The sequence below is a fragment of the Oryzias latipes genome, chromosome 3 (genome assembly GCF_002234675.1).
Source record: "Oryzias latipes chromosome 3, ASM223467v1".
Lineage (NCBI taxonomy): Eukaryota > Metazoa > Chordata > Actinopteri > Beloniformes > Adrianichthyidae > Oryzias > Oryzias latipes.
The window spans coordinates 4,484,841-4,507,403 of record NC_019861.2 but is presented as its reverse complement, the minus strand read 5'-3'; the positions used below and the strand labels follow the sequence as shown (position 1 = coordinate 4,507,403).

Sequence of the window (22,563 nt, the reverse complement as noted above, 5' to 3'; positions counted from 1 at the left end):
AGCAGAGCAGAGCTGGGACAGGGAGGGGAACTGACAGAGGCACCATTAACGTTTGTTTGCTAATATTTATCTGTAATGCTTGAGATGAGCAGTAGTCATTTTTAGGTTAATCAAAGACAAATGTTCCTGTCACAAACCTGAATCCTACACCGCCCATCCCTGAAAATCAGTCAATAACAAAATGCATTTTACAATAAAAGGGAATTTTGGGAAATGTAAAAATCCCAAAACAGAATAATGATAATAACATGTCGTATCAGAATGTTTGCCACCTGTAAATTTGCAATGTAGGAAAAACTTTATTGAATATTTCTAGGTTAAGCGTTGGTTGATTGCTTTTGATGAAATGATATTGTATTTATTTATGAAATATATAACATTCTGATTAAGGACCCTGAAACCGTGCTTACGTCGGACCCAAAAGAAGTCACAGGTACCTGCTTATTCTTTTTGATCAGGCAACTGTAAGCTTGCAAACAGATTCTAACCGGAACCAAGGCTTTTTTCTTCGAAGGGTTTTTTTTTTTGCTTCCTTACTCTGAGGCAAAAGAGGAAGCGATGCAGCTGAGACTTGACAGTTCCTCATTTCAGAACGTGAACGTAGGCTGCTGTGCTGCTGGAAATGTGTCTGCTGCTCATCTAGAGTCCATGTTGAGAAGAACCACCACGTTGGACAAGGAGCTGAATCAAAACTCACAAGCCTTTCATTATGGAAGAGGTGAGTACTGAAGACGCTGTTTAGTAAAAGAGCTGCTGAACCGTTTTGAGAAGAAGGCCTCAGTTTGCTTCTGTTCCAAATAACACTCTTGATTGATGCGAGAGGTCAAACACGCTGCAGGGGAACGCCCATCACTCGGGAGCCTTCCTTTTCTTTTCCGAGGATAAACCACTGGAGTTTTCCAGCTGCATGTTTGTGGACGGTTGTGTGATTAAGATCTGGGTACGAACACAAACATATTACTGAGTGTTTGTCACACAGCATCTGTAGATCTGGAGCCAAACGGCTGCTCTGGTTTACTGTGTAGCACAAAAGCAGAGCGGGGAACTTTGTTCAATACATTTGTAAAACATGCTGCTCATGTGACCACAACCCTTTTCTCTTCACGCTGCCCTGTGGTTTATGCAGTAAAGTTTCCATCCAGAAGTGAACTTTAGTGTTTAGCATCGCAGCTTGTTTGAGCAAAGACCAAGAAAGGAAGTAGTATCCAAAAGGGGAAGACGTCAAACCGGGCACCGGAACACAGCAGAATCCTGGTACTTTACAAAAACATCTGATGTATGGATGACACACAGAACTCATTCTTAGCGCTGGGGTCAGGCATCTCAAAATGTTGTCGTCTGTGATTATTGCCCTAAAAAACCTGCAGATTTAGGTTGACAAAGGATGTCTAGGATGACACTTCCAACAGTTGCATCCTCTGAAACCATGAGCTTTAGAAGATGCATTTTCCCCCTCTGGCATAAGAACGGCGGCGGTAAAACATTTAAATGAAAATGACAGCTCCTCCACTGGTTTCCCATTTGATGAAGTATCTCTACTAAAAAAGGAAGTTTAGCAGCAACAATGAGAATAGGAACTGTCCTCAGGAGCCCGGCCCTTTGAATGCAAAACTGAAACCTAAAACCAGAAATAATAATAACTTAGGAGAATAACTAGAAATGTATACATAGAACGTTTAAATTTAATCTGAGACGAAAGAAATCCATTTTTTTCCTTACAAAGAGAAAGAAAAAGAAAAAGGGGAGGAGCTTAAATGATGCCTTTCATAATCATCACTTACCAATCATCCTCTTAATGAAAAGGTCCCCTACAAGAATATAAGGAATATTTTGAAGCTTTTTTTCTGTTTTAAGGCACGTTTTCACTTTATATTTGCAGAACTGACCTGTTGTCATGGAAACATTATAGTGTTTAAAACGTTTTGGTTGAGCCGTTCCACCAAACAAACCTCCAGAACACACTAGTCTGTTGATGAAGACTCTTGGATCAGTCAGTCGTGACAGCTGATGCGAAGAAAAGTCCTCTTCAGTGTCACCTGCTCTCATGAAATTCACAAACAGGAATCCCAGCTTGTAGGACTGTGCAGTTTGTGTTTTTGTTGTGTTGTGCCAATGCATTTCTGATCTGAAGTTGGGAAATGTCTGGTAAGGAATGGCCTTTGTGCTAAATAACATGCCAAATGTATTTTATGATGAAACTGGGTTTCATTTTTTTCATTTTTTCAGCCTCTTAGTATAAAGTGAAGTGACTCAGTTCAGTGTTAACCTGTTTACGTCACTACAAGTGCAGGTCAATAGTTGTGTTAAGACCACAGAAAACACTGCTAATAAACTGCAAAGGTCTGTGGGCTGAGCTGAAGAGTTGAGTTGGCCTTTTAGTGTATAGCAGACTTCCTGTGTGAACTTTTTAACACATTCTGGAGCATCGTAGATACTTGGAACTCTATAACTTTTCTATTCATATCAAAGTGCAGCTGCCGCCTGATGTCGTGCAGGTTTTTTTTTGCAGTAATTTAAATTTAATAGGAGAAAGAAAAAGAATTACATAGCATAGAATGCCCCACCCTCCTCAGAGGTCTCATGAGGAGCATAGAAGCAGGAGAAGTGCCAACCTCCTCACTTCGTGAGAAGCATCAATGTCGCATCGTGGAAGTTCTGATAAACTCAGAGATGGAACTGCAATGTAAGGAGGAACCACATCTTAATAGAACAAGTGTGAGGAGTCTAAACTGGACTCATGCAGGACGTTTATGAATTACTCCTGCAGCAAATGCAATACATAGAACTGTTGTTCAGGTCCTAATGTCACACCTGCAATAAATGAGAAGACCGAATTCCGGACTTCAGACACAAGTAGAAAATGTTCAACATCTTTTGGTAGAACTAAAACAGGAAGGAAACCGCAACAAGTAGCAGAACCTTTAAAAAAAGTATGCAAAAAATATGTGTAGAGAATTTAAGAGCAGAAAGTGAAGACAGGATGACGTGTCAGGTGGAACAACAAAGGCCCGGACAGGAGGATGTGAAGCAGTGTGATAACATGGAGAGGGAACCATGAGGAGAATTTAACTGAACCTAAAAAGGAAATGAAATAAACCAGCAGCTGAGACAACAGCAGAGCAAATGCACATCTAAAATTAGAAATACTAAAAAAAAAATGAAACATTTAGAATTTTAGTTAGCAAATGTTTTTGCAAACTAAATAAAAAGAACAAAATCAGGAAAACAAAATGTATTTGGATAAAGTGCTTGCTATATGCACGAGACCCTGACCATAATTCATGACATTATAATTCATGAGTCATCTTAGTCGTCAACAATAAACTGTGATCAGGGGTTGCTGCCAGATGACATGGTATCATTTCTTTAATACTTCTTTGTTTTTGTGTACGCAGCTCAGATGTAGCTCAGACTGGAAGACATCATTTATTACAAAGGAACAATTAAGAAAAAACATATAAACAGCAGACTTCCTCTCAAAGAGATCCTGGAAACTGCAAGACACACCTTTGGCTCTGTTGAAATAATGTTGAGTAAATGGGTGTTTCTGCATTGATGACCATGAGTTAGAATGGGTCAGAACACTGGCAAAAGATGGATGGCAAGTAAAGGGTTAGTTGATGGTGTCAGCCACAGGGGAGGCAGATATGAGTGTGTACTACTCACTTCCTGCTCTTCCTGAAGGTGACGGGAAAGGGAGAGGGAACTGAATCCTGAAATGGCAGTCTCTGTAAAGAGAGTTGAAGTAAATCTGGCTGACTGATGGTTTCTGAGGAAGTGGAGAATCCGCTAAATAGAAAATCCTAGTTTTGTCTCAGAGCACTTGCTTGAGAAGATGCAGAGTCCGAAATGTGGAGTTCGGAATTCTTCACAGCACTGATTCGGGCCATGGCAACAAACAGAATATTTCATTTCCCAGCTGTCATCACAGCTTTATCTGTTAGGTTTGTTGCGGCTCGTACTCAGACTAGGATTAAAGGTTTCCAGAGTCCAGGGGCTTGTGCTGCGGCACATCTCCAAAGCGGGCCAAGGCCCAGCACTTGGAGACCGGGCTGCACCGAGGCATTTAACTCTGCCAGAGGACCTGGACTTTGGGCCCAGATGGACTTTGGCACAGTCCTGAGACTTGAGGATAGTCTTGGGCTGGATCTTGGTTGGTATTGTGGACTTGACCTGGACATACACTGACCAAAAATATAAACGCAACACTTTTGTTATTGCTCCCATTTTTATGGAATGAACTCAAAGATGTGAAACATTTTCCACATACACAAAATAACCAATTCTCTGAAATATTGTTCACAAATCTGTCTAAATCTGTGATAGTGAGCACTTCTCCTTTGCCAAGACAATCCATCTCCCTCACAGGTGTGCCATATCAAGATGCTGATTAGACAGCATGATTATTGCACAGGTGTGCCTTAGACTGGCCACAAGAAAAGGCCACTCTGAAATATTCAGTTTTGTTTTATTGAGGGGGTCAGGAGTCTCAGACAACCAGTCACCTAAATCATGCAATGATCATGCTGTCTAATCAGTGTAAATAAGTTGGAACCAGCAAGTAAACCCGTATGAAGTGGTCCTGGCATGGAGACCCTAAAACCAATATGGGAAAATGCTGGGAGAAGAAACTTGAGGGAACAGGAAGAAGATAAATGGGAATAAATGAAGACATCATGGTGGGGAAGCATGAGACATTGAATAAGGAGGTACAAGGAAATGTTCTTGGCAGTTTAAAAAACATATATGATAAAAAATAGAAAAAGTTAACATGGAAAGTGTACTTGCCAATTTAAAATATGAATTGAAGTGGCAGAATATTCCTGCATTCCTGTGTGATGCAGGTAAAAAGGAGGATTTGGCAGTTTACATGCAGCAAAATCACATCACCATAGGACAGAAGCTTTTATTTTCTCTTGATGGATGACATATCTAAAGCAAATAAAGATTAAAATTGCATTTCAGAGGTTTTTTTTTTTCAAAATCAGGAGCAGTTGGAAAAAAAGCTCTCTTTACTGACGCAGAAACTTGAATGGGCTGACCAAAGTCTCTGCTCCATTCTGATGCATCCACCGACAGACAAACAGATCTGTGTGTGTCCTTGTTTTCCTCGTCTGAACTGGAATCTGAATCAGTCAGACTGTGGGTCTCTCCCAAATTAAGTGGAGGGATCGGAAAGGAGGGTGGGGGGAGGAGGGGCTAATTTATAAAATATTTTTAAAAAATCAGTCATAGCGTGACATTCTCTAACCTACATTCCAATATAGCTACAGTATATAAAATTCCGCATTTTTGTTAATTTCTGAGTAAAAATGACAAATAAAGATAGGGAACACAGAACGATGACGTCACCAAGGGGAAACTTGGTTTAGGAGACGACTTTGATGGGGAAGTTTATCGTCAAGCGGCAAAACGCCAGAGAGACGGACAAAAAAAGGTCAAAGCCATCTGGTGCCTATTTGGAAAAAAAAGAAAATCTGCCACATTGACATCAACGACCAATACCTTTTTTTTTTGGTCGATGACTTAAACTAAAGTAGACCTAAATGTTGCAACTGATATCACTGTTAATTCGCTTTTATTTTCTTCTATAACTTTTGCTCTACCTTTACCTGTAACATCAGTGGAAACCCTTAGCACGTCATGACTCATGTGTCTGCTGCAACACTAAAGCTTTATTGTCACGCTTGTGAAACACGCTAGTATATTAATAGTAAGTAGTTAATAGTTCATTAATAGTAAGAGGTTAATATTATATTAATAGTAAATGGTTAACAGTATATTAATCGTAAATAAATAATATTATACTAATAGTAAATGGTTAATAGTATATTAATAGTTAATGGTTAGTAGTATATTAATAGTAAGTAGTTAATAGTATATTAATAGTAAATAGTTAATAGTATATTAATAGTAAATAGTTAATAGTATATTAATAGTAAATAGTTAATAGTATATTAATAGTAAATAGTTAATAATATATTAATAGTAAATAGTTAGTAGTATATTAATAGTAAATAGTTAATAATATATAAATAGTAAATAGTTAATAATATATTAATAGTAAATAGTTAATAATATATTAATAGTAAATAGTTAATAGTATATTAATAGTAAATAGTTAATAATATATTAATAGTAAATAGTTAATAATATATAAATAGTAAATAGTTAATAGTATATTAATAGTAAATAGTTAATAGTATAGTATATGTTCCATACAAATTTACTGGCTCTCAGACACTCACAAGTTTCTCACGTGTGTGCACTAAACTTGCGGCCCAGCCTGAGCTAGAACCTGCCTTCAGTGGCCCCCAGGTAAATTGAGTTAAAGACCCCTGTTTTAGACAATAAAAACTCAACATTATATACATGTTTATAAGTTTAATTTTAACAACACAAAGTTTATTTGTTTTCTTTTGTCTAAATCAAAAATGTAACTTTAACAAAAACAAATTATTAATTTTTGGCTGATTAAATTATTTCAGATTAGTTAAATGTGTCAGTTGACATCTTAACCTTAATCCCGGTTCTTTTATTTTGTTATTATATTTAAACTTAACAGTGACTGAAGTCTGAAATTGAATTTATCCTTTAATCCAGACATTATTAGAAATCAGTTCTTTCTTGGATAAAGATGATTTGGATCAAATGCTGGAATTTCTGGCTGTTAATGATTCCTTTGTTCTCCAACACAAACATGAAGGAAGCTAAACTGTTTATCTCTGATTTCATCAAGAAGATTTACAAACAGATATTTGTATTTGCTGTTCTGCTTGACAGTTAACAGCAGCACAGAAAGAGAGGCTGTCACATGAACCCAATGCATCATGGGAGTTATAGTGAAAAGTCAAGAACTCGTCCATATTTCCCTCCCCTCAGATTAAGAGTTGACTACTGTAACTCCCTTCTTCCTGGACTTCCACAAAAAACCCTCTATAAGCTTCAACTGGTTCAAAACTCAGCTGCTCAAATAAAGCCCCAAACCTCCTCCATTCATCATATTACAGCCGTCTTACAGCAGCTTCATTGGTTACCAGTGTCTTACCACATCACTTACAAAATCCTCCTTTTAACCTTCAAAGCCCTCCACAACCTCGCCCCTCCGTGTCTTTCAGAGCTCCAGACTGTTGCTCCTCCCACTCGCTGCCTCAGATCCTCTTCCTCCGTTCTACTGGCTGCTCCACGACCACGTCTCATTTCCATTCAGCAGCTCTGGAACTCCCTCCCCTCTGATCTAGGAAATAGGGACTCACTTTTAACGTCTTAAAACTTACCCTTTTCATTGTGCATTCACTACATGACATTTCAAATGCTGTTTTAACTGATGATTTATTTGTGTTATTGTTGAGTTATTGTTGTGTCTTTATGCTCTTATGTATCGTTTGTACTGTAAGACAACTTTAAGTGTCAAGAAAGGCGCCATATAAATAAAGTGGATTATTGTTAAAAGCAGTGGCACCGATGCTGGACAGACTCTCGTCCCTGAGCTTCGTTGTCTGATTTACTTTTTTCACGGTCTGACACCGGATCCCACGGGAAGCTACTAGGGGAGCACGGAGGATCCGTGATCCGTACAGATCAGTAGCCCCAGACGTGTGCCACAGATTGCCCCCCCCCCTCTTTCTTGCCTCCGCGTGCTTCATTTAAATCATTTGTCCGTTCACATCAAATGCGATTCGCGCATCAAATTCCCATCCTCTGCTTTTGTTTTAACCCGCGTCAAATTCGCTGCTGGATGTTTGTCCAAAAGCGTGTGTCTAAACCGGACGCACCCGCCGCGTGTGGGAGGAGCTTCCGTCAGAAGTTGTTCTCGCCCTCCTTATGAAAGACGCAGAAGATGTTGAGAGATCTGGTGCATTTATTTGGAAAAGCTCCACAAAGCTGTCGGCAAACTACTGAGCCTTTTTTGATGAACATGGTTGATATTCTGGTGATGGTAAATGGTTTTAGATCAATGAAAATGAATTTCCTGCGGCACACCTGACCATCTCTCAAGGAAAACTAGTTTGCCGCGACACATTGGTGGAAAAACACTGTCCTATTTCACGAAGTGGAGGAAAAACAAACATTTTTACAAAGAAATTCCAGTTAACTTTCAACATTATTAAAAAAAATCTATAAGGTCTTTAAAAATCAAAAATTTTACACTGGTTTGCAGGATTGCTTTTTAAAAAAAACTTCACATTTTATTCATAAATAAGTGAGTGAAGAAAAATCTGTGTTTGGACTGTGCTTTACTGTCACAAAGCTGACGAAACACTCAACAGGCAAAGTCCCTTAAAAAACCCAAGACACCCATATATATAAAAAAAAAACAACCTTTGACAACGTATTCTTCAATTTGTCAGGAAAAAGATAATACTAATAAATTAAAAATGTATAACCAATAAATAGGCGGTCTTCTCCCGTCAGTCTCATTGAGACTTTGGAGGGCTGCCAGCTCATCGCACAACTAAAGTTCACCAATAAAAATGAGCAGCTGCACTCTGTCCTCCACGTCTGTGCTGTCATCCAGTGCTAATGAAAAAAAGTCTTATTCTTTTGTCGGGCGGGGAGGCGGGCGGAGATCCCATACAAAAGGAGGAGGCAAGGTATATTAGACGTGATAAGACAAGCCAGGTTGGAAAACTAGAGCTGAGGAGGATATGGTTGGGCAGGCAGGAAGGCAAAACACTTGGTGTGAGGAGGGCTGGAAAGTAGCATGAAGACTGAAAACTTTCTGACAAAGAGAATGGAGACATGGCTGACAAAGAGCCTAAGAAGAGCAGGTGCAACAAATTATCTGGATGACCAGGTGGATGGAACCTCCACATTTTGGTTTCCTTTGACCACATGACTTTCTCCCAATCCTCCTCTGGATCATAGATGGTCTCTAGAGAACTGGACATGTGCTGGTTTAAGCAGGAGGACCTCTGGAGTTCTACAGGATTTGAAGCCATCACTGCATAGTAACCTCTCTTCCTGTGGTCCCAGCTCTCGTCAGGTCATTGACCCGTTTGTTCTGGACTCTTTTTTCACTATTCTCCAGATCTTTCACGAAGCTCCAGGCAGAGGGAGATTGTCAGTGACCTTTATATTTCTTCCATTTCTTAAGAATTGCTCCATTTTTTTTTATCTCTAAGCTGCTTGTTTATTGTAGACTGGTTCATCCCAGTCTGGTTCAGGTCTACAGTCTTGTCGCTGGTGTCCTTTGACAGCTCTTTGGTCATGGTGGACAGGTTACAGTCTTTTCAATGTTCTTGAGCCCTGACAGGCAATGGGATGGTCAGAAAGGAAAACTGGACACCAGGAAGTTGAGGAACATTGAAGAACATGTATCATGTAAAGCAAAAGGAAATTACTGTGCTGGTTTAAACAAAAAGTCAAAACACAGGGATTGGAACCTTGGCCAAACATAAAATAAGTCAGGGAGACCGTCGGAGTCAGCAGCTCCCTGCCAAGGCTGCCGAACAAGGTCTAACTGTTAAAAAGGAAGAAACAAAACCCACAAATAAAGACTACCAAGGGCCAACCCCAAACTACAAAAACAAAACCTAGCAGTACAAGACTGCTGAGAACCAAGAGGGGAAAAAGAGAACCAAACCAGCACAGCTCAAAACCCAGCCACTCCTCAGCCTCCCGCTCTGCTCTCTCTAAATTCCTGCCTGGTTGAGGCCTCCTCTGTCTTAAATACGTGGCAGGTGCTGATCAAGACCATTGGCCTCACCTGCCAGGTGAGGAGAATGACAGGGGATGCAGCAAAGCAGCAGCAGCAGCAAGACATAACAGTCCTAAAAGAGTACAGTTGCTACTGTACTTATGAAATGGTGGAAGTGGTGTTCATAGTCCACTTATATCCACTGAACTATAAATTCCCACAATCCAAAGGTCTGTAAACAGTTTGACCACCTCACTGTGAATGGTCAGCTCTAGATCTGGAGTTTTCTTCAGCTGTATTTAGGTTTTTCATTTTCGGTGTGGTTGTCATAACACCACACCGCCAGTGACTAAACTTCTTTTGTGACATCTCAGTATAATTACTAATCAGCCCCATAATGTCAGAATTGATTGAGTTTATGGGATGCTGGTTAAGACATTGGTGATTGTAGAGCCTAAACAGAGCCGGACTCTAGATGCGGCCCTGGAGAACTCTTGTGTTCAGGAGTATGTTGGGGATGTAGTTTCACACCATAACATCCTGAGGTCTTTTTTGTCAAGATGCTTTCAATCCCCAAAGAGAGAGATGGGTTTCTAGCCAAAGACTGTAGTTTGCTCTTCAGCTGCCTGGAGTTAATGAATTTGAACGCCAGTAAAACTTCCACACACGGGATCTTCATGTACGTAGTGCAGTTTTTTGAGTGAGGGATGGCAGTGTGCAGAGTTATTGTATGAAACTGGTGTGGGTTCAAGCTAGGTGAGAACTGATGTGTGTCTGTGCTTTTATGGTAGTCAGTAATCACCAACCCTGCAATGGTGGTGGTTTTTGCTTGGATTATGATGGCAGATTCAGGCAGGTGGGGACTGTGGTACGCTGCTGTTAACTGTTGAAAGTGAAAACCACAGCAAGATGATGTGTGTGTGTATTTTGACCTTGGAGTAACAAATTGCATTAAGCAAATAAGAAATTGCATTTAAAAAAAAGATTCAAAACCTGAAAGACCGTTTCTTATTTGTAACTGCAGCCCAGTAGCAGAAATTGTTACGGTTTCTGTTTCTTTGCCCTTGTGCCTTGTTTCCTTTTTGTTCTGTGATGTTTTGAGTTTAACTTCCTGTTTTATTTTGTAGTGTTTCCTGGTTTGTTGTAGTTTTGAGTTTTACTTTGGTCCCCACCCTTCCTGAGTGTTTCCACCTGTGTCTCGTTTGTCTGTATGTATTTAAGTCTTGTCATTCCCTTCCTCCTGTGCTGGTCCATAGTATGTAAGTCTGCTCTCCCTGTTTCGAGTCTTTCGAGTGTTTAGTGTTTCAAGTTTCTAGCCTGCCGTATGCAGTGGTTTTGGTTTTGTGTCTTTAGTTTTGTTTATTAAAGCCCCCGTTCCCCTGCAACCTCCTGCCTCCTCTCCTTCTCTGCACCTGGGTACTCCCTCATCCGCTCCCCGTGACAGAAATAAGCGAACAGTTTCGCCTTTCAGGCAGATGACTCTGCAGTGTTTTACTTGGTTACTCCCCTAGGGCGGTAGTTAATTAACTCACCTGTTCAGCGTCCTATTTAAGTCCAGGTGTGCAGCCGTTCATTCTCTTCCTTACCGCAAGCGCTGCATTCGTCGCCCCACCCTCCTCCCCGGCTTCCACCTGTGGGCTCCTTTCGGGGTTATTACCCAAAAGTTTTATGGGAAAAAAAATTATCTCATGGAATTGTACGGAGCCTGATGCCAAACGAAAAGATTGTGAATGCCAACGTAAAGAATGTGAAAATTAAAGTACGTGAAAATAAATATATTCTGCTGCATGAGTTTGCCTGACTGAAAGGCCAACTACTCTTGCAGTCTAATGTGTTACTTCCTCTCTTTGTCATTGCAGGGCACGAAAAAGGACCCAGCCCAGCACACAGAGAAAGCCCTCCTGGGTAAGGCCGGCTGGGTGAAGAAGGCTCACGGAAGAGTTTTGACCAGCTACAAAGACCGATACATTCAATTGGAGAAGACAGACGTTGGGGTTTATGAAAACGAGGTACACTTCTTCTAACAGATGTTTTTTTTTTATAAAACCAAAGAGTGTGTTCTGATACAGACCATGTAATCAAAAGGTTGATTCATAAAAAAACAAACAGACATGAAACAATGACTCTGGTTGTCTTACTGTCTTGCCAAGAAGAAGCTAAATGACTTTAACTGTTACCTTTGTTTGAAATAGAAGTTCTTAAATGGATTTCATGCCTTGTGCTGCAGGACCTGCAGAACTGCCTAGAAAGGCTTGACCTGGAAAACTACGATCAGTGTCATGAACTGAAGAGCCCATTCAAAAAGAAGCACAGACTGATTCTCATAAGATCTTCAAAGTGTGGAAATAAGGTGAGTTATTAGATCCTTCACAAGTGCAACCTGTGGAAATGCAGCAGCAACATGAAAAATGAGCTTCTCAGTTTCTTCCATATGACTATAAATCAAGTATAACCTTTAGTCTCATTTGTCTAGAATTATAACCACAGTTCAGTTTATTGTCCTAAATAAAATAAAAAGTGCTTACCTAATATTGAAAGTTCTATGTATGCCTGTGTGGATCATTCCCAGCACTGCTCATCTTTGTTTTCCTTTTGTTTTAATGGCAAGGGCCTGTTTTATTTCTAAAAAAAGTTAGATTTGCTGTTACCAAATTAAACTCAACCAATAAGCTTCACCATAAGAAAGCTCAAAAACAAAGTAGACAAAAGAAACGCGGCTACTCAGATGGACCTGTCACTGTTGCACAGCCACTTTGTACATTTTGCACATAATGGGTGAAAACTGGTCATACGTCAATATACGTGGAAAAAGTGAGAAAAGTTCACAGATGTATCATGAATAAACCACTTTAAAACTACTAAAGAAGCATGACTCAACCAAGCAAAGAACACTTCAATCAACGTAGAACAAGAACTGTGCGTGATTATTGTGTGGTTCATGTGCAATTTATTTCTGATTCATGCGTCACGTATGTAATTTTAAAGTAAAAAGTGCGCCGTATACATGATATAAAAGTTATAAATCGGTGTTCCATACGTGCAAACTCCTTTAGACATACGTGGAATGGTTGTGGAAAACCACAAATTTGCATATGCATCTTGCCAAAATCATCCACAATTGTGTAAAATTTAAACATTAGTTGCATATAAACTACGTAAAATACACTTACAATGCATAAATCTCAACTGAACAAAATTTTGCACAGCTCAAGTTGACATTTGCACACGTCGACGAATGAATAATGCGAGAAACACTTATGAATTACGTATATCACGCATGTATCATGAAAGATACATGCACGTATGAAAATACATATCTGGACATTGCACAAAAAGAACGTAGTGGCTGTGTGATACATTTCTTTCAAGATGCCCATTGATCTAAAGTAGTCAGTTGCCAGACAAGACGGTCAGCAAAGTTTTTTTTTCTTTCTTCATAAATATAAAGTTATTATAGATTGCCCATCAAAAAAAAAGAAAAAAGATTCTTGAAAGTTGTTACAAAAACACCTTTTAGAAGCCCTACACTGATGACATTAATGTAGATAAAGATGTGAGCTATTTCACCATGTAAAGATCCAGCAAGCACTTTCGTCAGACACACTAAAAGAACATAATTATGTAGATCTAACAGCCCTACGAGAATCTTCAGCTCTGCTGTAACAGTATTTAGGTGACATGCAATACAATGTCATGTCTATACATGAGGCTTAACTTCACACTTTGTTGAAAACACAGGTTATGAAATGGCATTTTCAGACTTAATCTTTAATTATTCCTCAATAGAAAAAAATCAATGGAACAAAAGGATTTAGATCTGCTGATCCTGTATTGCTTAAACAACAAAAATGGAAGACGTCTCTTTTATGGACCCCCAGAAAGCGATGGGAGCAAAGTAAGAGACGTTTCAGTTGAGTTCAAATGAAAAGCTCATGCAAGTTAACAGTTGGTCCTTTTTCTTTTATATTTCAGAACACGCCAATAGTTATCGATTAAATGAGATTGTCATTTAAAAAAATAATGCACTAATGTGTCTATGATAATAAATCCCAATCAATGAAATCATTTGAAACCTATTTATAAGCATATTAAGAGCATATATTTGTTGGATTTCTCAACTCCGTCACACATAAAAGCTGACAGAATTGATGTCGACAGAGTTGACAAAATGGCAGAAAAAAATACGGCGGTTAACTAGCTAGATTATTGGCCATTGCAATCTCTCGCCATTATCTCAAAAATGTATTTTATTTGATTCTTCTATGGTTTTTATAAAGTATTGTAACAGAGAGAGGGCTTTGACATGTTCCAGCTGTTACCACAGGAAATGGACCTTTTCTTAATCTAAAACATCAAAAGATGTCAATCTTAGCAGACCATATGTGGTTTTGCTGCATTCACCACAGCTAGGAGAACTAAAAACAGGTCCTGAGAGATTTAACTGACTGGGCTTTTATCATTATTAAATACGTTATTATTGAACTTTAACACAGTTTTCAAAAGCAGAGGACACACATTTGAAAAGAGGATTTCTATGAAAAAATATTTTGATTTTTATGGTATTTATTTTTTTATTCATTTTAAACCATTATCTTTAATTTGATATAAATGTTTTATTAATTATTTAGGTTTTTAATGTTTTTCCATGCCGGTGACTATGACGAACCTATTGCAGAGGACAAGAGAAATAACATGGAGGGTCTAAAACTACTATGTATTTAACCTCTTAAGACTAATATTTGATTTAATCCTCTACACATATGGTCACAGGTTTTTAGTAAAGCAGAATGAACTACTGTGCTCATATAACACAATATTTTATGTCCACGCCTGTGGACTCCAGGTTCTTAAAGGTTAAGAAAAAATACCCCCCCAACAAGTAATTGTGCTAAAACACAACTCCAGTATTCACAATGCCTTTAGATATAGCTTAGTATGTCATTCATATAAAAAAATATAGATTACAAAAAACAAAAGACTTTTCCGTCTGGGACGTATTTTGTCCGGACTCTCAAAGATTCATCGCCTTGTTTTGTTTTTTAATTTTGAAACTTTTACCTTTATATTTTGTGAAACATTTTCAAGAGTTTCTGCCGTGTTATCTTTTTTATTGTAATTTCCTGGTTTGCTGCTGTGTTTGTACAGAGACACGGCAAACCTTTGAAAACCTCTAACAAGTACATCTTAAAATAGTGCGGTGCAATAGACCTGCTTAGTGTGTTAACCTTATAACCAACCACAAAGCATTTCTCACCCCTTTATCTGTGCTCCTGGCCTTGCTGTCTCCAAAGCTAGAAACCGAATTCACAAATGAATGTTAAGGCTTGATCATTTCCTTTTTAGGATTAATGAAGTAATTTTGAATTCATTTGATTTAAACTTTAAATAAAGTTAAAATAGTTTGTTATAAGTTAGGCACAAGTGTACTTATTTCTATTGCAGAAAACACATTCAGGAAACAAATACCGTATTTTCCGGACTATACATCGCCCTTTTTTTCATAGTTTGGCAAAGGGTGCGATTTATACTCTGCAGCGACTTATATTAGAAATAAATTGAAATAAATACATTGTTAACCCTCCTGTTATGTTCATTTGTGAGGAACAGAGATGATGTTCCTGGGTCAATTTGATGTATGAGGTATGTTAAGTGACTCAGAGAATCAGCAAACCTTTTTTTACAGTAATATCTTGAAGGCTAAAAACATAATATTCTATGTTCCAATGATTTCATAGATTCATAAATGCAATAAAAATGACTACATTCTACAAATACAGGATGAAAACAGAGTATTAGTTGGCCAATGATGCTTTATGAAAGGAATAAATAAATAAGTATGCATGAGAAAGAATTACTGTGAAATTATGAGATAAACAGTCTGCTATGATTGTGTCATATGAGTTTGTGCAAGTTATTATATCTTGGTCTCAGATTTTGTCAAATAAATTTCCCGTCAAAATGCGACTTATAGTCCAGTGCGACTCATCTGTGTTTTTTTCTACTTTATGATGCATTTTTGGGCTGGTGCGACTTATACTCCACAGCAACTTATAGTCCGGAAAATACGGTATCTAACCAATGCAGGCTTAAAGTGCAGACTCTAAGAAGTAGTTTTCATATCTAAATTGGAGCACGAAATTACAGCCACCTCGTTTTCTAGGCACCAAAAGTAACTAGACCGTTGACTCAGGAGGCTGCAAAAATCCACAAAGGCTGCTGAGACTCTTCGCTTCTTAACCTGTCATCATTTAAGCAGACAAAAGGGTGGGGTTTGCATTTGGAGGCTGTTGCTGTGAACACATAGCATCTGGTAAATGGAGGTGAAGTGGACCAGTGGAAAAAAGGAGGAAATCCATCATAGAGGTTGCAGATATATTAGGAGTTCCAAAACGATCAACTTCTGAGGAAAAGGTGAACTTGGTCAATTTAAAAGGCCATAGATGACAACAGTGGTGGATTACTGCAGGATCCTTTCCATGGTGAAGAAAATTCATAGCCACTACCCAACACCCACTCAAGTAAAGAGCACTCTCCAGGAAGTAGACGGTGTGTCAGTTTCTAGAAATTTTATAAAACTAAGTACAAAGAACTCACCACAAGGTGCTCTGAGATTCCTCAGTCTGAATACAATCTGTCATTGGAGCAGAAAATCTGGACCAAACCAGCCAAAATTGCCCAAGTAACCAGAGTAGATATGAAGGAATAGATGAGCCACAGACAAATATGAAGCAACAGTTGATGTGCTATTAACCAGAGAAAAGGGTCCAACTGTTCACTTGTTACAACATTTATTTAAACACAGCTGAATCGCTTTTTGCAGGATTTTCTGTCTCAGCGCTGCTGTGAGGTCATCCTAAAGCTCCCTTGTAGTTCCTGAACAGAATTCTCTTAAAATAATGCCGTAACACCACAACGAAGAGACACAGGAACTCCTTGAAATGTGATCGGAAGAATGCAGACTCATTAAAACAACCAATCTGATCCACACTGCTTCTCTCAGTTTTTACAGACAATCGATAAGTCATAAACACTTATCAGTGTACCTTCATACAGTTACTAACCTCTGAGTTAAAGCTCACACGCCTCGTCTCCTAGCCAGTAACCGCCTTGCAGCACGCCTGGGTCGCACCAAAGTAACAAGTAAAAAGTGTTGTTCCCGAAATATAAAACTGGTCATCGAAATTAATCGTTTTGTTAAGTTCAATGTCCCGATAACAATTGTAAAGTGCAGCAAGTCCGTCTTCCTCTAGTTACTTTGTCCCGCCTTCGTCGTGCGTAGTTCCTGGCTAATGACTGACGAGATTTTTAGTCACATGGTTTTGTTTACAACAGGGGTTCTCAAAGTGCGGCCCGGGGGCCAATGGCGGCCGATGGGAAGATTTTTTGTGGCCTTTGATAAAAAAGAAGCGACGTGGACAAATGCGTTGTTGTACCTCATATATAAAGTCATGTGCCTTATTTGCAAGCAGGTAAATGAAATGCTCAAATAATTCAAAATAAATCGTCACTATGTTACAAATCATAAAAACGATGACAAATTTACCGGTTGAGGAGTGCAGCAATAAGCTTCAACAACAACAACGCGGCTATGCTCCACAGCAGATAAGGTTTACAAAAATCCAGTGAAGCCGTGTAAGAAGCTAGTAGCTACATTGTGGCTTTGGAAATGATCCGGCGTGGCAAGGCTTTAAGTAATGGGGAGTTTGTAAAAACAATGTATGCTGAAAGTAGCTGACATTGTTTGTCCAATGCAAAAGAAAGTCTATCAATGATATAAATACCAGATGAGTAGAAGATCCAGGTAAAAATGTGGAGGGCCTGGTTAGCTGTACAAATGACACTTGGTCATCAAAGTTATTAAAAACAACTTTTTATGTTTATCCATATTTTTTCACCAAAATTGGCCCCCAATCTAATGTCGAGTTCTTAATTAGGCCCTCCGCTACGTAAACTTTGAGAACGCCTGGTTTACAAACTCCATAACAGGATGGTCCGCTTGATACCAGTCTGAATACAGACCAAACGTGAGGTTTGGGACTCGATCTGGAACAAATTTAGCAGTCTGGGTCTGGAAAAAAAGGATTTTCCAAGTCTGAATACACCTTTTATTAGGGTTAAAAAAAACACAGACTAATCACAGTAAATTCTTCCTAAATAAGGCAAAAAAAAAAATCAAGTGTGCAAAATTGGGAGCAATATCTTCCAATTCCGTAATCTGTCGCTGCCACTGAATACAACCACATTTCATAGAATCTGGAAACGTATTCGACTTTAAATGCTACCAGTGTCCAATGCTAGCTACTTAGCTAACAGGACAATGAAATTGGGGAGGAAAAAAATGACATTTCACCTCTACAGCCACATCATTAATAAATAACTTACCTTTAGGTTTGCCAGTTTTCCTTAACCAGTTTCTTTTTCCTGCATTTTTTGCACAACTGAGCTGGTTGATTTTTTTCCCCCCAATCCCTTTGCTATTGGACTGAATGTTAGCTGTCAATCATTCCCACCACACCTGTGGGTGTGGCCAGCCTGCCACTTCACAAACTATGTGACAGCGCTAATAATTCAAAAAATCATCAGCCGCAGCTTGTTATTGCTGTTTATTTTTGTTTACACCCAATGTTTATTGATAGTTAATTCTCTAAAGGGTTTAATAAACTCAGGGACTAGCTACAGGTACATGCGGCTTTGTGGCCACTTGGGGGCCCTAGGCAGTCGCCTAGTTTGCCTACAGCAAGAAACAGCCCTGTCACCTTGAATTAAACCTAGAAAGTCTGGACATCAGTTTGATTGTAGTCGTTTGATTTCAAATCCAATATGGTGGCATGCAAAACCCAAATCAGGAAGACTGTGTCCCTGTCCAAATATTCTGGGCCTTAATACCTCTACACTCTTGTGCTATCCTAGGCACTTTAACGTTGGGAGTTGGGTCATCTAGACCCACTAGACAGTGCTCTGAACCTTCTTTCTTCAATGATTTGTGATCTTCACTGGTGTCCATGGATTACATGAAATCTTTCCACCTTCATCCACCTTTGTCATGGTAGGGAGAACACGTCAATGTAAGGGTGGGGTCATCTAAGATAACACAAGGGTTACTGCGTAAAATACCGTGCAAAAGGCAAGATGGCTTTGCTGCCATGTGCATTTGAGCTTTGTCCTAACAGCAACTCGCCACCAGCTAGATAGCAGAAGTTAAAATCAGGAAGACCTCTTGTTTTTTAAAAGGAGCACAAAACTTTCACTTCGACTCTGGGTCTTTTATTTCAGCATGTAAATGTGGATATTGTTCTGTTAAGCAAAGTGAAAGTAGACATTTGTTCAAAGGGTTCCTCAAATGTTCTACAATATGGTAGTATGGTTCATTTTTTAACAATTATTCTTTTTTAAGTTAGAATTAGGATTTTCTTTTCCCAAAACAAATATTTTGTAGCATAAAACTGCCCCCAAAATGTATCTCAGAAATGCTTTCTTTGAACTACTAGATCCTTAATTTGGCTTATTTGCTCTCACTTGTGGCTCTGTGCTAAGTTGGAGAGCACGATGTCAAAATATTCCTGCCTAATGCGGTCTCCCGTGGTGATAAACTCTTAAAATGTTAGCAGAAGCAGCCCCAGTAAGAGCCTGTTTAGGTGCCATGTTGCAGTAAATCTGCTCAGGTTTTGACACCACAGCTGTGGACAAGTTCTGTACTGTTGGGGAAAAAGTGTAACAGAAACAAAACACCACATAAACATCCTCACTTGATGAGACCTTTGAAGTACAGCTTTATCCAGGTCCATGATGTCAAGCTCCAGGCTCAGTCTGTAGAGGAGAAGGAGGCTTGGATTAAAGCCCTCAGTGATGGAATCAGTCGTGCAAAAAACAAAGCCTTCGACGAGGTAAAGCCTTTTCTTTTTTGCTCCACAGTTAACTGCCAGAGGTTTCATGAATGAAATTTGTCCTGTCTAAACCCAGTGATTTCTATGCAGGTGAAAGTTGAAAGTACTAATTTAGAGCATGTTACTCGAACAAGGCCTAAAGGGAACCGGAACAGGAGGCCACCAACCAGGATCCACATGAAAGAGGTTTGTAAGACTAGAGTAGGGTTTTAGCCTTCAGTTTCAAAGCCAGAAATTGATCTCAAATTATTTTTGTATTTGTCGTAAAGGTTTCAGAATATTTTTAGACTGTGAATGAAAAGGATGACCTCTATGAGCAGTGAACCTCAGTATGCTGAGAACAGCCATGTATACCTAACGCTACATCTGAACTCGTTTTGCCCTTTAGGTGGCCATTGGGTCTTCTGATGGTCTCCTGCGGTTAGATCTCGACGTTGAGGATGCCGTCATGCCTAATGGGACCCAGAGTACCTCTGCTAGTTGGACAGAGACTTTAAAAGAAGAGGAAGAGGAGGGTGAGCCAGAGGCCAGTGTTCAGAAGAAAACGATTGAACCTTCCATTCTGCCTACCGATGCAGAGGAAGATACTTTAGCAGAAGATACGTCTATTCATGAAAGTCCAGAGAAAAAGGTTTGTTTGTTTGTTTGTTTGTGGCATTATTGTCCCATGTACATATATTTATGGACTTTTAAGTTTGATTGATTTCTATGCAAATTATTTGTTGTTCTTCAATGTTCAGTCTCAGCCAAATGAAGCCACATCTTGTGCCTCACCTGATGGAGAAGCTGTGAGTGATCAGATACCTGCTGCCAAGACCAACCCAGGACCACCACCAACCCCACCAAACAAACCCAGCAATACCCTGAGGAACCTTGTAGTCACGCTACAGCCCCAACGTGGTTCTTTCCTTCCTTCACCTTTTCTCACAGAGGAAAACCTCCCCGATCATCCCGGTGAACCTGAGTACCAGGTGGACCCCACAACAGAGTCACACCAAGGGAAGGGTTGTGAAACGGACACAAGACGAGCTGAGGAGACGGATGGGAAAGGCCAGCTGGCTTCTGTCAAAGGAGTGGAATGGGGCAACTTGTGTGACATCCAAGATTCTACCGAGTCACAAAGCAAGAGCAACAGTCCTCTTTTAACTTGCAAACAAAACCACGAGAAATCTGTCCAACAGAAAAAGCCTCAGTTCACTCATCCTAACAAGACTCCAACTTGTTCAGCCTCTGATCACCCAACCAGGCCTCTTCAAGCCCCAAAGCCTCCACCCAAAGTCCCTTCAGAGGTCCTGTCTTCAGCTGAGCCACCCTCCAACGGCCTCAGTCAGAGTCCACAGCTCTGGAAGAAAACAACTGGAGAAGAAAAGTCACTTTCAGGTTCTGCACTCAACAGTAGCCACCAAGATGTGAGGGTCCTGAAGCCTGCCTTCAAAACTAAGATGAAACCAGAGGTCATTCCTGATCAGAGCTCTTCTGCTTTGAAGGTTAGATCAGCCTCTTATGAAAACATGCTTTCCAATTCCTTCATTTCTCAGATGACCCATTCTAACGCAGCTGAGTGTGCACCACCTCCTGGAGATGAGTTCACAGACCTCCAGGCTAAAGTTGCTATTGAAATGGAAAACACAAGAAAGCTTCTTAACCTGGCTAAGGAAGGAGGTTATGAGGAGAGCTCAGCGGAGGAGCTACTGTCTCAGGCCATGGAGAAACTGAGGAAAGCTGACAATGTCCTCCAAGAGATCAAAAACCAGAAAGTTCAGAACAGGCCAAGCAACAGACTGAGCTGGTGAAGATTACTGACAAATCATTCCTCAGTTCACACAGACTGGACACTTTCAATAAGCGCCTTAGACTGTAGATCAATGTCTGCAGATTGAGTAAAGAGGAAAGACTTGGTTCAAAAAGATTCTGTGTGATGACTAACCCAGATGTGTGCTGTCTATGATTCTCATTCATGCAGTAGTCAGCTGGACTTGGTTTGTCATATAGTAACCCTTGTGCTATCCTAGGCACTTTAACATTGGGAGTTGGGTCATGTAGACCCACTAGACAGTGCGCTGAACCTTTTTCTTCAATGATTTGTGATCTTCACTGGTGTCCATGGATTACATGAAATCTTTCCACCTTTATCCACCTTTGTCACGGTAGGTAGAACACGTCAATGCAAGGGTGGGTTCATAGGATAGCACAAGGGTTAAAAATATATATAAAATAAGTAATAAAATAGAATATTTTGGATAAACCAAGTCCAGTTGACTACTTCTTCCTTTATTACCTTAACAGATGTGTTTCCCTCAGCTTTTCTCAGAACACCTGTAATGAGTTTACTTTAAAAAGTCAGACTTTTAAAGGACCTAAATTATGCAAAATCAACTTTTAAATGTATTATAATGTTCATTCCTCACTATAAACAACCCCGAAGCCGTACTTTGATCCGTTCACGCATTTCTGAGCATTCCTCTAAAAAACCTGCTATCTGAGCACCAGCCCCTCCCAGCCCACAATAATGAGGGTCCTCAAATTGTGACATCCCACAGTGGGGAACCGCCCCTTCCAGGAAGAGTCTGCACTGCCAGCACCGCCCCAGGCTAACACCCACTTTCTTGGTGGAGCTAGCGATAGTCGGCTAAACACTTTCCTTTAACATGCACATCCATCTTTGCAAAAGTTTGGATGTTGTTTGTTTTCACGGGTGTAACGCAGACACGCTGCTGAGGCTGACTCTAGGTTGACATCATGGGCAGCACCCACAAGGAGGGAAAGGCGGAGCCTCAGAGATTGAGTCATCGTAGGAAAATAAGCTGGGAAAATAACTCATTTTTCATAAAAAATGTTCTTTGGTGTGCCAAAAAATTTATATTTTAAGATATACATGGATATAGTTAACTCAGAAAAGAAAAGAATGGTATAGGCCCTTTAAAGCAGATTTTTTTACCTTGATTCACAAAGCTTTACTAGCTAGTGCTGCATTCTGAGTTGATTCTTTGTATGAAGTTGATAAAGGATGATGCTTCTGTCTTCTACCGTTTTAAGAAA

At 39.7% G+C, this 22,563-nt stretch overlaps 1 protein-coding gene across 2 annotated transcripts; it reads left to right on the top strand.

Moving 5' to 3' along the window:
* Nucleotides 1–559: 559 nt before the first annotated feature.
* plekho2 (pleckstrin homology domain containing O2) lies at nucleotides 560–21,613 on the top strand. 2 transcript variants are annotated; one of them, XM_020700091.2, is made up of 7 exons: nucleotides 560–718; nucleotides 11,500–11,649; nucleotides 11,868–11,990; nucleotides 19,420–19,524; nucleotides 19,615–19,710; nucleotides 19,913–20,155; nucleotides 20,259–21,613. In XM_020700091.2, the coding sequence occupies exons 1-7, from the start codon at nucleotides 710–712 to the stop codon at nucleotides 21,315–21,317; spliced, it is 1,785 nt and encodes a 594-aa protein (XP_020555750.1). In that variant the 5' UTR covers nucleotides 560–709; the 3' UTR covers nucleotides 21,318–21,613. The 2 variants fall into 2 exon arrangements, with proteins under 2 accessions (XP_020555750.1, XP_023807692.1); XM_023951924.1 differs by having other exon boundaries at nucleotides 561–718; nucleotides 20,265–21,613.
* The last annotated feature ends 950 nt before the right edge of the window (nucleotides 21,614–22,563 follow it).